Source organism: Lotus japonicus, chromosome 5 (assembly GCF_012489685.1).
Source record: "Lotus japonicus ecotype B-129 chromosome 5, LjGifu_v1.2".
NCBI lineage: Eukaryota > Viridiplantae > Streptophyta > Magnoliopsida > Fabales > Fabaceae > Lotus > Lotus japonicus.
In genome coordinates, this window is record NC_080045.1 from 9,896,274 (window position 1) to 9,910,478 (window position 14,205).

At 39.2% G+C, this 14,205-nt stretch overlaps 1 protein-coding gene and 1 long non-coding RNA gene across 2 annotated transcripts; both read left to right on the forward strand.

The window, feature by feature from the left end:
- The first annotated feature begins 4,185 nt into the window (after positions 1-4,185).
- Positions 4,186-6,997, forward strand: LOC130716600 (uncharacterized). Its single transcript, XR_009012092.1, has 3 exons — positions 4,186-4,462; positions 4,981-5,071; positions 6,787-6,997. It is a non-coding gene; the product is annotated as an uncharacterized LOC130716600 (long non-coding RNA).
- Positions 6,998-7,388: 391 nt separating this feature from the next.
- On the forward strand, positions 7,389-8,495 carry LOC130719053 (uncharacterized). Its single transcript, XM_057569701.1, has one exon. The coding sequence runs from the start codon at positions 7,389-7,391 to the stop codon at positions 8,493-8,495; it is 1,107 nt and encodes a 368-aa protein (XP_057425684.1).
- Positions 8,496-14,205: the final 5,710 nt, after the last annotated feature.

Sequence of the window (14,205 nt, forward strand, 5' to 3'; positions counted from 1 at the left end):
GGACTACGTTGTTCTCAAACAAGTCTACTTCTCCAAATTCTTACTTTTATGACCTTGGACTTCCAGGTTTTTTATGCAGTTTTCTTTTCAATCTCTTTAATAGGTAAAGATAAAAAATGAACCATGACACTTTAATCGAATCATGATAGTGCTTGCCCATTACCATAGGAAGTAAAACCAATTCTATATTTGTTGAGGAATTAGCAGTTCGATTTTTCCAATTCTGTATGTGAATTCTTAGGATTTGCCGGACCTGCAATCTATAAGTGGAGCCAAAATGCTGGTATCTACTCTGATTGGTTTCATGTTGAACTTTGATCTAATATGTTGTTTAACTTGATCTCCTTTCCTTGGTTTTCTATTTCCTATATTTTCTTTTTAAATCAATTGTGTTGTATGTATGGTGGTTTGTTTTGAGATGAACTGACTTGTGAAAATCCTAAGGATTTTTTTCCCAGTCATTAGATGATGTCTTCATTTTGTAATCACTAATACTAGCACAAGGGTATCCTCATAGGAAATGGTTGAGGGATTTTAGGAAACAATTCTTGATATGGTTGAGGGATTTTAGGAAACAAAGAAAATTATTTATCTATATATTTGTTAGCTTTGCTTCCTTCAAACTACTAAAGCTTTATCTATATATTTTTTATCTACATATTTGTTACATTGCAGATACATGACAACATATTTCCTATCTTTAATTTGTGGGTGGATACTTGATTAGATAGGTACCATGAAAACCAATACCAAATCAAGGCAAAGGAAGAAACCGGAAACATTGTATCCTGAAGGAGCTTGACTAGAGGAGCATAAAGCTAAAATCCCTTAAAGTGAATGACAAATATCATTTTATTTTTCTCTTATTTTTATTTTTGAGGGAAGGGGAACACTACACTTTCTCATTTAATGTGAAATGTGGAACCATTGTCTGCTTCCATGAGCAGAATGTTGAATTGGATTCCTTTAAATTTTCCTTGGGTCATGTTTTGGTATCTATGGTTGTAAGGTTCATTTTGGCTGTAGTTTTGTTATAAGTGGTGGTCATGTTCTATTGAGCTTCTTCATCTTAAACTTGCATATGTCAATCATAGACTGTGTTAAACAGTGTGAATTTAGTTCTTCTATTTAGTCATTTCTTGGTCATGTGAAATTGTGTGATACTCATTAATTTTCTTCACCATACCTTTTGCTATCTTTGAATGAAGAAATTTGTTTGCAGGTACTGCACATTTGATGGATGTTGACATTTATTATTTTATATATCTGTTATGTAATCAATGATTATATCAACCTTTTAAACTATTATGATTGCAGGTAGCATATGAAATGACAACGAACAAAGACTAGAATCCAAACTATTGCAACTATAACACTTCAAAGTTCTAAAAATAAATGTTGGCTTTATTTCTTGAAGGACCTAGAAGATATGAAGCTTGAAGACATATCAAAGCTTAAAAAGACCTCTATTCACTTAATTGGATACAATTATTGTGTGAATTCTCATTATAATGGTGAGTTGGACTCAATGGTTTTTTAGTATTCTTCTTCGTTCTTTGTTTTATATTCCTGGTGAATTAGTGTGAACGGAGTTTTTCATTAGTTGTGGTTGTTGCTATATTTTTCCATTTATCCAAGATAAGTGCGTTTAATTAAATGTTTAAGCTATCATGTTATGATTTTTTCCTTGAGCTGTGTTGTGCACCTGTTGGGTTTCTATGAATTTTATGTTTTGGTTTACATTTCAAACTGTTACCGTTCTTACTCTTATTTATTTATAATTAGCAGTCAGTTTTACATTGTTGGCATCGGTATTAGAGCAGAAGTGGCATCAAGTTCTAAGAGCCTCTATTTCTTTAGTCTTTTTTTACTATATATTGATATATCCATGAATGATTTATGTTAAAATCTCCTTTACATATTAAAAGTCATATGATCCTGGGGTACAAGTGGTCTTGGAAATAATTTTTAGCTTTTATCTTTCCACACCTCTTAATTATCTTCAGATTGTCAAGACTTCATTTACATGTTTAGGCTTTACCTATCTCTGTAAAAAATGGCTCCTAAGGGGCGTACTTTCATGTTGATCTCTTTTCCCTTTTGAATTAGTTTCTTCCTGTAATTTTATGACTTGAAAACCTTTGGATTATGTTCTACAATTCAAGAAGTCATGCTAGAGGAGAAGGTTCACATTAACATTGTTGTCATTGGAGGTTGACCTTTATTTTATTCTCATTAAATATTGTGTTCACTTTTATTTGTTCTCTATACAAGCTAATTTTCCTTTTTTTATGTTTATATGTAGCAAGTCCCTGAAATATTCCCATTAAAAACAAGAGAGTGAAGCAAACAAGTTTTTATACCATTTGAATGTCACGGTAAACAAGTTACATGGATAGGAAAAGCCCTCATTGCAGGCAGTACTAGAGTTACAAAAGAGAAGAGGTTATAAGATCAAATGTGTTGTTATGTTTTTGGTAGTTGGTTTACCCCATGTAAAGAATTTTCTCCTTCAACCATGTTGCTATTGTGGCGTGTGGAATTTTACATTTGCAGAAGATTCAAAGATTATTTGCTCATAAATGAATTCTAAGAGCAGTATCGTGTAATAAAGTAATTTGAGCCAGAAAATGGATGGAAGATCAGATTAGTTTTGTAGTCAATGCATAATTTTGTTATTTAAACATAATTTATGATGCATTGAAATGAATACATAAGCTTTTACATGGGTCATGGTTTTGAAAAAAAGGAAATACAAACGTCGCCAAAGACTGATAAGAGTGGAGAATATAATTGGTTAAATGATAGATGATACATGAATAGAAACCTAAGCATACCTTGATTTTCTTAAGCAAATCATAGTATGTGAGACATACAAGAGTTAGTTATAATAATATTAACCTCCACCTATGGTAAAGGACCCAAGAAACCAAGTAGAATTTTAAAACCTCCGATTTCTTTCTCTTCCCTAATTTTTTTCTTTCTTCTCTTTGCTTTGTTACTCTCTAACTTTTTCTTAGTTATTCAATTGTACCGATTTCAATCTATGCAATAAGAGTCTTAATTTAAGATTTTTTGTCCACTTTGCTCATCATTTCCTACTCTTCTATTCCATTTGTTATTTATTATATTTTTAATAACCAATGTATTGATTAATGTATCAAATACAATAAACATATTCCTCGCGCAACGCACGGGTAAAAAACACTAGTTTATTATTAAAACTTGAGGATGATTTTTAAATAATAATAATCAATATCAATAAATCAATCATCAATCAACCAATCACCAATATCAATATCATCAGTCATCATTATCATCAATCATTCAATATTAATATCAATATAAATCATCAATCAATAAATCAATCATCAATATCAATCAATCATCAATAGGAAATCTAGAGAGATGTGCTCTCCCCTCTCTCTAGGTGCTGGTGCGGAGGCACTGGGAATAGGAAACCTGAACGGAAATGGAACAGCTTGGAGATCGCAAGGAAGAGGAAAGGAACCGTGGAGATTCGACCGGTAGGCAAGCACCTCTAAGGCTAAGGAAGGGAAAGATCTCAAGACAGCGCAAAAGAGGAGAAAACATCCAGAGAGGAAGCAACTGGGTGAGGGCACTACGTCTACGTTGTTTGTGGATTGTAAGACCCGAGAGAGTTAAGATAAATAAACTCGGTCAATTTCTCGGTTTAGTGCTTTAATGCTCGGTTAATGTGATGTTTATGGGTGTGACCTTGTACGATGAATTTTATCTTAGGAATGTAGTATTTTGATTATTAATATCGAAGTTATTTTCCAAGTGTTTCATTCTTCGTTCGTCGGAGAATTCGGCTGCACTACGGAAAACGGTCGAACCGACGAGTTTCGCCGAGAGCGCCCTTTCGTCATTGAATTATTATTTGAATGTGAAATAAATATTTTCCTTATCATTACGATGATCCACGCGTAATTTCGAGAATTTTGACTGTAATATCGATATAGGGTCGCGAAACTCGCCCGGTAGTGTTTTCGGCTCGAAAACGAGTCGAGTTCGACTCGTAAACGAGCCAATCACGAAATTGGCTAGAAAATATCTGATTGTGAGGTTGCATGTTCAGATTTGGAGTGTTGGAGGGAAAGGCTAACAGGATAGGGTTCATGAACCAAGATAAAAAGACCAGTAGCATGATGACTTTGTCAAAGTAGTGTGCATGGGAAAACGGACCAAAACCACAAGTACAAGCCATCCTTTGACCTTGGGAGCTGTCCATATTCTCATCATAGAAGCTTCCCATCAGATTTCTGAACCAAAGGGAAGGAAAGGAGAGGACTTTAGAGAGATAAGTGAGAGAGAGTGAACATCATCTTCATCTTATCTTCATCCTTCTTACCAAAAACTGAAATCTTCATCATCTCTAAACACCACCAAGAAATCATCTTTTGTCTTCCATTCCTTCACAAAAGAGTTAGCATTCAAGGTGAGGATCATGGTGATGGTTTCCAAATTCAAAAAGGAGCTATCTTTCTCTTCACCTTTTCTAAAAACTGAGTTGTTGTTGTTGCATGTTTGTGGTTAGCTTGTGGTCTCTTTGGCTTCATGCATGTGAAAAGTGTTTTGAAAAAGGTTGAAGCTTGATGTTAGGGCTTCATGCTCTTGTGTTCTGAACCTTAGATTTCGAAAATGGAGAGCCAAGGAAGAAAACTACTCATCATAAAACCTTTTCTTGTTCAAAAGGTTGAATCTTGATGTTTCAATGTTCTCATGAAGTAAAGACTCCAAGAGTAGGTTTCCAAGCTTGTTTCTTAAGAGCCTTGAGGCTAAAAGTTCAGTTTTTAACTCTCAAAGATCATTCAAAGTGTTGTTTCAAAACTCAAAACCCATGAACTCTTAAGACTAAGTTCATTCATGAGAAGTGCTAGACTTAGTTAAGAGTGTGTGTGATTTCTATTTGATTTTGATGAATGATGGTTGTGTGCATTGTGTGCTTGTGTGAAGGTGAAGAACACCTTGTTCATTTCATTACGAGGAGCTAAAGGCTAGGAAGGAAATCAGACTAGAGGAGTTAAGGAGAAAGCCACCGATCGAGGTAAGGGCACTTCCGGGTCTTGGACTTTAGCGTGCACGAATTGTGTGTTAGGAATTGCATGAACTTGTTTGATGACTATGAACATGTTAAGACCTTGGAAGACTTATGTAAATGAGCTTAGTATGTTGTATGATCCTTATAATCATGAAAGGGAACTTAAAGGTTAAGTCTTGGGCTAAAAATCAAGTTAAAAGTGAGGAAATGGATGAAACTCGGAAGAGGTACAGAACCGCGACGCATGTGCGTGCTTATCTGGTGCACATGCGTGGGGAACCTGCAGCTATGGGCGCATGTGCGTGGGTAGACGACGCACATGCGTGGGACTTCTGTCCCTCCAGCGCCAAGAGACCTTTTTTTTTTGCTACTTTGAACTGTTTTGGGCATAACTCCTTGGATACGAGTCTAAATTGTGTCAAACCACTTTTATTTGAAAGCTAACTTAAAGGGCTTCAATCTGTCAAAGTTTCATAATTTTTGGACTGCTGGTTTAATACAGTTTGCAATTTTAGTTCACCCCTTTTTCTGCTGCCGAGTAAGCTGGACAGTTCGTATTGTTTTGGGCATAACTCCTTGGATATGAGTCCAAATCGGGTGAAACCAATTTTATTTGAAAGCTAACTTAAATTCCTTAAATCTGTGAAAGTTTCATAATTTTTAGATTGCTAGTTTAATACAGTTTTCAATTTTAATTCTACCATTTTCTGCTGTTTTGTTGCCCTGAATTATATGCATGATATACATGAATTTTATGAGTTAAGAATGCTTGATTAACATGAGAAATTGTTTATGAACATGATAAATGATAACATGCTTAGGTGCCTTGATGTTTGAGAACATGATTACTTGTGAGAACATGCTTACTTGTTGAGTACATGACTACTTGTTGAATATGATATGATGAACTCTTAGGATGTTCATGATGAATGTAAGTCTTGAGTTATGTTCCTATGATGCATGATATAGTATGCCCTGATATTTATCGAATGATAAGCGTTGTATGGGCGATATTGATCGAATGAGATCGAACGTGGAACCCACGATGGTTGGGCTACCGTGGCGACGGATAGCTGGTGACACCTATGAGTTGGTGACCCCGATCACTCATGTTAAGGTGTGGTGAAGTCGTCATCAAACGACAGAAGACTATAACTTTGTTGTTTGACTAATTCATTGAACATATCATTGCATTGACCGAGGGTACTGCTTGGATAGGGTACGCCGAGGTGTTGGCTAATGACTGCATGGGAAGGGTCATTAGATAAGTGGCAATTGACTGCTGGATGGGTCTTTGTCCCGCCTGCCTGGTATGGAGTTGGCGTTTATCCGGATCATGGTGTGCATTGAGCATTGAGCATATAGCATACGCTAACAATATAGAGACACATAGGTTCCCTTGAACGTCGTTGACGTAAGAACTTTGGTTGTTGTCTTGTGGCTTGTGTTAGACGATTGAATTCCCTATAAGGTGCAACGTGTGGTTGTGGGCCTTGTGCCTTGCTTGTTGAAGTGTTATCCTTATCTTATGCTACATCTAGAATTCCTTAGGGATGTATTAGTATGCCGTTGGTAAGATTCTTGATAGGTGATTATATATGTGAATATGCATGCTCTTACTTGCTCGTATGTGTGCACGTCCTAATTATGGCCTTGTGGTATAAGAAGTTGACCCTTGCACCTTTTCTCTGTTATAAATGTTCGACGACGCCGCTCTAAAGGATGAGCAAGAGACCGATGGACACAGGCGAGGAGACGCCGCAAGGAAATGATGTGACGACGAGCTACCGATTCAGAGATTAGCCGTGTGGAGATTGCGGGGAGCTCGGTGGGCATATGAGCCTTTTAGTTTATTTTCATTTTGGAGTATATGTTGTAATTAAATACTTTGATGTAAGGGTACTATTATTGGGTATTATTTATTACTCATCGTAGAGCATGTTTTGGAAAGTATTAGAAAGTATTATGTTTCAGAAGGAAAAAAAAAATATACCTGCATTTTTATGATTTCGAAAGTTCATTAGCATGATTAATTTACTTTTGATCACTAAGTAACCCTTGAAAATCGGGGCGTTACATTGTGGTATCAGAGCATTGGTTTAGGGATACCAAGGCTTGTTGGGGAATAGGTCTGTTGTGCTAGGTTGTGTGATCTCTGTGTTGTATGTTGTGGATGGGTATGCGTGAGCCATACCCATTGTTTGACTTATGTGTGACTTCTTAGTTGGGATGACGCGCTGGTTATGCTTCTTATCTTGGGAAAAACTTGTTGCTTTGCGAAGGGAAGATGATGCCTCAAAGAACGGACCTAGAGCGACAGACTATGGTGGACATGAGCCGTATGGCGGAGGCCATGGCGAACTTGACGATTGTGGTGGCGCGACAAGCTGCTAATGCTGCCGCATGGGTTACTGCAACTGCTCAATGGATTGTCGCCGAGGAAGAGTGTCTGGCACGCCTGCAGCGACAGGAGGAGGCACAAGCTCAGATTAGGGGACTCATTGATTTCGGTCGCCTTGACCCGCCTAAGTTCTTTGGAGGAGCCGACCTAGAGAAGGCGGACTTGTGGATTCAAGAGATCGAGGAGATCTTCAGGGTGTCGAGGATCCCAACCGAGACAAGGGTGGATTGTGCAACTTATCTGCTGATGGGAGAAGCTGAATATTGGTGGAGAGGAACACGCATGATGATGGAATCCAACCGTGTGCTTGTGACGTGGGATGCTTTCTGCGTTGTCTTTATGGACAGGTACTTTCCGATTAGCGCAAGGGAAGAAAAGGAAGCACAATTCTTGAAGTTTTTTCAGGGGAATATGGTGGTGGCAGAGTATGCCGCTAAGCTGGAATCTTGGGCGAAGCACCGTTTCCTTGCCAACCGTGTTGATGAGGCGTATCTATGCGCTAAGTTTACGAATGGGCTCCGACCTGAGATCAAAGAGTCGGTGCAGCCATTGGGGATACGTGCATTCCAACCGTTGGTGGAGAAGTGCAGGGAGATAGAAGCAATAAAGAACAAGAGGAAGGATAAGCGGTATCGAGGAGGACCGATGAGGTCCGGAAGCCAAGGCCAAGGAGGGCGCGACAAGAGGAAACGACATCAGAGGAAGCCTTACCATCGTCAACAAGAAGATGAGAAGTCTCAGGGAGGGTACAGACCCATGCCTACAGCCCTAGGAAGACGAGGGAGCCAAGCCCAAAACCGTGGTGTTCAGTGCTTCATATGTGCAGAGTTTGGGCATTTTGCCGCTGCTTGCAAGGAGGATGGACCATTATGCTACAATTGTCACAAGCCGGGACATCTTTCCAGAGACTGTAGGGCACCAAAAGTGGAGCTAGCTGCGTGCGTTACACGAGGGACTCACCCGACTGTCGAAGGACGAGTGCACTTAATGGAGGGGACCGAGGCTACTGGTGCTGAGGAGGAGACCTGAGGATATGTGGCGAGGATGCAAGTTCTCTAATGTTTGTTTTGCTTAGGAACGACGTGTTTGTTTCTTCTATGGATTGTAGGAACTAGCTTCAAACCTTATGTTGTTTTTTTTTTTTTTCTTTTCCCGTCTGTCCTTATGTTGCTACTTCGGTTGTTAAGTCTCTGACTACGACCTTTTCTTATCTAAGCTACTCATGGTATTTGGAAGCAAGTGCTCCCTTGCAAATCTCTTGTAGATGTTCAGTGCCTTGGTGGGCATGTGATATGCTCGCGTGATTTTTTTGTGTGTTGCACTTGTAGTGTTCTTAAGGGAGATTTAGAGGAGTTCCACTAGGCCTAGAATTTCGTCTTGTGCTGGTATGTGTTGGTAAAGGAAGAGAGGAACTAGGGAATTGATTCTAGTGAGATGTTAAGGTTGTGCGATCTTCAAGTGGAAGTGTCGAAGGACGAGAGAACTATACTAGGTTAGAGGCTTGTGATGTGCTTACGTGAAATGGATTAGATGAAGGCAGGGCTAGGAATTGATCCTAGGAGGTGACCTCGTATGGGTAAGGTTGCTCGAGTTCTATCCTTAGAAGGGTTGTAATTGGAAATTGTTCTTAGACATGGGTAAGGATCAGAATTAGATCGAGTTCTTGTTGTTTAGGCAAATGGATCTTAGAGTTTAAGCGGATGATTTTGCTTGAGGAATTTTGAGGAGGGGAAGGATCTAAAGTTGTACCGGTTAGGGTGTTTAGAAGTGAGCTAAGTCATGTTGTGTATAAGTTGGAATTCGAAGAGTTGGGACTTGAGGATTCCTTGGTCTGAGATAGAAGAAGTAGATTATGGATTCTCGAATAAGGATTTGCATTTTGGGAGATTTTGATTACTGGATTATTAGTTACGAGATAGGTTTTGAATCTTTGGACTGTGGAGGTTTAGACCGATTTAAAAGATTTTTGGGGCTTATACCAACTTATCGGATTACTGAATTGTCGAATTGATTGTGTTGTGATGGTAGTTGTGTTGTTGGAGTTGTTTTTGGATTGAATCTTGAGTTTGAGAGGTTTAAGGATTTTGCTATAAGTAATTGGTTATAGGGGATTAAGATTTGAATCCTTGGAAACTCGATGAATTTCCATAGTTAAGTAATTAATCGTGAGCTAGGACTTATGTCTAGAAGGTTGAATGTGGAAAGTGAATGTTTGAATCTCTTTCGTTCGAGTTTGAGTTGGGTAGAATCGTTTTATATGACTTAAGCAATTTTCGGAGTTGTCGTTCGGTGTTGTCTTTGATTGTCCGTGAAAATAGTACCTAAGTATAGAAGTTGATGACGAAGGAATTGTACAATTGGTTGTGAGATCCTTAATTGGTTAGTTCACACGATTGCTCCAAGTAGAGAGAGAGACTAAGTCGAGGGATTCAATGTTTGGTTGTGTGAAATCCTAGGGGAAATTGTTAGAGGATGAATAGCTTAGAAGATTCGATTTCGAGTTAAGTGTATTCCTTTGTGATGAGAGGAGTGAGAAAGTTGGCATTAATTGTTTTTTTTTTGTTAGAGGGTGGAAAATGAGTTGGGGATTAAGTTCTTGATGTTTATGGAAGAGGATGTGGAGTTAAGAAATGGAATCACGTTAGAAGTTGATAGGTGAGGGGATAGCAGAGATTTGGACTTGAGAACGGTTTAGATCATAGGGATTGAGGAATCATGCTATGAGTATGAGAGACTTAAGATTCAGTGAGATGTGATCAAGAAGCTAGGGTTTGGATTTTGTTGGAATTATCGAGCTAGAGAAGGAGCTTTCGGCGTCGAGTTGATTTTTTTTTTCTAAGTGGTGGTTTGTGGATGTGCTACCAAGAGCTTAGATAGAGGTGATACTTCGGGTGAATAGAAGAGAGTGTGGCAGTTAGAGCTACCTTTAGACTTGTAGTTTCGAGGACGAAACTAATTTAAGGGGGGTAGAAATGTAAGACCCGAGAGAGTTAAGATAAATAAACTCGGTCAATTTCTCGGTTTAGTGCTTTAATGCTCGGTTAATGTGATGTTTATGGGGACTCAGTCACTAGAAGCTCTGAAGATCCAGAAGTTCTGATAACCAAGAAACACTGAAGGTTCAGATGTTCTGATGGTGTAGAAGACTCTGAAGATCCAGAAGCTGAATAGTGGAAACTCTGAAGTCCAGAAGCAAGAAACTCTGAAGGCCATGTTCTTCCCTCTGAGTTCAGAATCAGAAGAAACAATGGTCAGAGGATCTGTGCTTTCCCTCTGACTCTGATCAACCGGCTTCACAAGTTCCAATACGAAGCATTCCTCTGATCAGAAGTCTCCTAGGTTAAAAGGTCAAGTCGCTATCCAAGTACAAAAGCAAGTGTACCTTCCTGACGACCTACCTAACGTTCTCAGCCACAGCAGAAGCTGGATTTTCCAGAACTGCCCTCCAACGGTAGCATTTCCCATGCATTGCTCAACCCTAATCCTTGGAGTATATATAGAGGCTGAAGATTGAAAGAAGCAAAAAGAAGCAATACATACGCGCAAGACATATTCAAATTATTCTAAGCTTTCTTTCATCTGAAATTCATTGAGTTTACTATTAGCTTTTTAGAAGCAAATCTCTTGTAAACAATTCTTTGATAAACAGTTTGTTTAGTTCCTTTAGGAGATCAAGGTTGATCGGATCCTAGAGAAGACTAAGAGAGTGAATCTTAGTGTGAGCTAAGTCAGTGTAATTGTTAGTCACTTGTAGGTTTCAAGTGCAGTTGTAACTCTTACCTGATTAGTGGATTGCCTTCATTCTAAGAAGGAAGAAATCACCTTAACGGGTGGACTGGAGTAGCTTGAGTGATTTATCAAGTGAACCAGGATAAAATCCTTGTGTGCTTTTCTATCTCTTATCTTTTGCACTTAAGTTCTCGAAAGATTTGTCAAAATCTTTAAGGTGAAAGTTTTGTACTGAAAACGTTATTCAAACCCCCCCCCTTTCTACCGTTTTTCATACCTTCAATTGGTATCAGAGCGCAAGTTCTGATTACCACACCTAACAGTGTTCAGTGATCCGGGCCGGTGTGAAAAACAATGGCTGCCACCACCAGTGAAACTCAAAGAGATGGTTACAATGCAAAGCCTCCTATGTTCGACGGTCAAAGGTTCGAATATTGGAAAGATAGACTGGAAAGTTTCTTTCTGGGTTTCGATGCAGATCTCTGGGATATTATTGTGGATGGCTACGAGCGTCCAGTTGATGCAGATGGCAAGAAGATCCCAAGGTCAGAGATGACTGCAGATCAAAAGAAGCTGTACTCACAACATCACAAAGCAAGAGCAATTCTTCTAAGTGCTATTTCCTATGAAGAGTACCAGAAGATTACAGATCGTGAGTTTGCTAAAGGCATTTTTGAATCTCTGAAGATGTCTCATGAAGGAAACAAGAAAGTCAAAGAATCAAAGGCATTGTCTTTGATCCAAAAGTATGAATCCTTCATCATGGAGCCAAATGAGTCCATTGAAGAAATGTTCTCCAGATTTCAGTTGCTTGTAGCTGGCATACGACCTCTCAACAAGAGCTACACAACAAAAGATCATGTCATAAGGGTCATTAGGTGTCTTCCTGAAAGTTGGATGCCTTTGGTGACTTCAATAGAGCTCACGAGAGACGTTGAGAATATGAGTTTAGAAGAACTCATCAGCATTTTGAAATGCCATGAGCTGAAGCGCTCAGAGATGCAAGATCTGAGGAAAAAGTCCATAGCCTTGAAATCCAAATCTGAAAAGGCTAAGGTTGAGAAGTCAAAGGCTCTTCAAGCTGAAGAAGAGGAATCTGAAGAAGCATCAGAAGATTCTGATGAAGATGAGCTGACTCTGATCTCCAAGAGACTCAACCGCATCTGGAAGCACAGGCAGAGCAAGTTCAAAGGCTCTGGAAAGGCAAAAGGAAAGTATGAGTCCTCAGGCCAGAAGAAGTCTTCAATCAAGGAAGTCACATGTTTTGAGTGCAAAGAATCTGGGCACTACAAAAGTGATTGTCCAAAGTTGAAGAAAGACAAGAAGCCAAAGAAGCACTTCAAGACGAAGAAGAGTCTGATGGTGACATTTGATGAATCAGAGTCAGAGGATGTTGACTCTGATGATGAAGTCCAAGGACTCATGGCAATTGTCAAAGACAAGGAAGCAGAGTCAAAGGAAGCTGTTGACTCTGACTCAGAATCAGAAGGAGATCCTAACTCAGACGATGAAAACGAGGTATTCGCTTCCTTCTCTACCTCTGAACTGAAACATGCTTTGTCTGATATTATGGATAAGTATAACTCCTTATTGTCTAAGCATAAAAAGTTGAAAAAGAACTTATCTGCTGTTTCCAAGACTCCTTCTGAACATGAGAAAATTATTTCTGATCTGAAAAATGATAATCATGCTTTGATCAATTCTAACTCTGTGCTTAAGAACCAGATTGCTAAGTTAGAAGAAATTGTTGCCTGTGATGCCTCTGATTGTAGAAATGAATATAAGTATGAAAAGTCTTTTCAAAGATTCCTAGCTAAAAGCGTGGATAGAAGCTTAATGGCTTCAATGATCTATGGCGTAAGCAGAAATGGAATGCATGGCATTGGCTATTCTAAACCAATTAGAAATGAGCCTTCTATGTCTAAAGCTAAATCCTTGTATGAATGCTTTGTTCCCTCTGGTACCATATTGCCTGATTCTTTACCTGCTAAAGTTGCTAAACACCCTCTTAAAAAGGGATCTTTCTCTATGACTAGATATCATGCAAATATTCCTTTAAAATATCATGTTGAGACACCCAAGGTGATCAGAACCTCTGGGGTAACTAACAAGAGAGGACCCAGAAAGTGGGTACCTAAGGACAAGATTATCTATGTTGCAGATATCCTTGATAGCTCCACTGAAACACCAATCATGGTATCTGGACAGTGGATGCTCGCGTCACATGACGGGAGAAAGGCGTATGTTCCGAGAGCTAAAACTTAAGCCTGGAGGCGAAGTTGGCTTTGGAGGAAATGAAAAGGGTAAAATTGTTGGTACTGGTACTATTTGTGTAGATAGTAGTCCATGCATTGATAATGTGTTATTGGTAGACGGCTTAACACATAACTTATTGTCTATAAGTCAATTAGCTGACAAGGGTTATGATGTTATATTCAATCAAAAGTCCTGCCGGGCTGTAAGTCAGATCGATGGCTCTGTTCTATTTAACAGCAAGAGGAAGAACAACATCTATAAGATCAGATTATCTGAGTTGGAGGCTCAGAATGTGAAGTGCCTTCTGTCTGTTAATGAAGAGCAGTGGGTATGGCATAGACGGTTAGGGCATGCCAGTATGAGAAAGATTTCTCAGCTGAGCAAGCTAAACCTTGTCAGGGGCTTACCCAATCTGAAGTTCGCTTCAGACGCTCTTTGTGAAGCATGTCAGAAAGGCAAATTCACAAAAGTCCCTTTCAAGGCAAAGAATGTTGTCTCAACCTCAAGGCCGTTGGAACTTCTGCATATCGACCTTTTTGGACCAGTAAAAACTGAGTCTATAGGTGGCAAGAGATATGGGATGGTTATCGTTGATGACTATAGCCGCTGGACATGGGTAAAGTTTCTAACCCGCAAGGATGAGTCTCATGCTGTGTTCTCTACCTTCATTGCTCAAGTGCAAAACGAGAAGGCTTGTAGGATTGTGCGTGTCAGAAGTGACCATGGTGGAGAGTTTGAGAATGATAAGTTTGAG

Excerpts from the sequence above, each read along its gene's own strand:
- LOC130719053 (XM_057569701.1), top strand. The coding sequence starts at position 7,389 with ATGGTGGACATGAGCCGTATGGCGGAGGCCATGGCGAACTTGACGATT.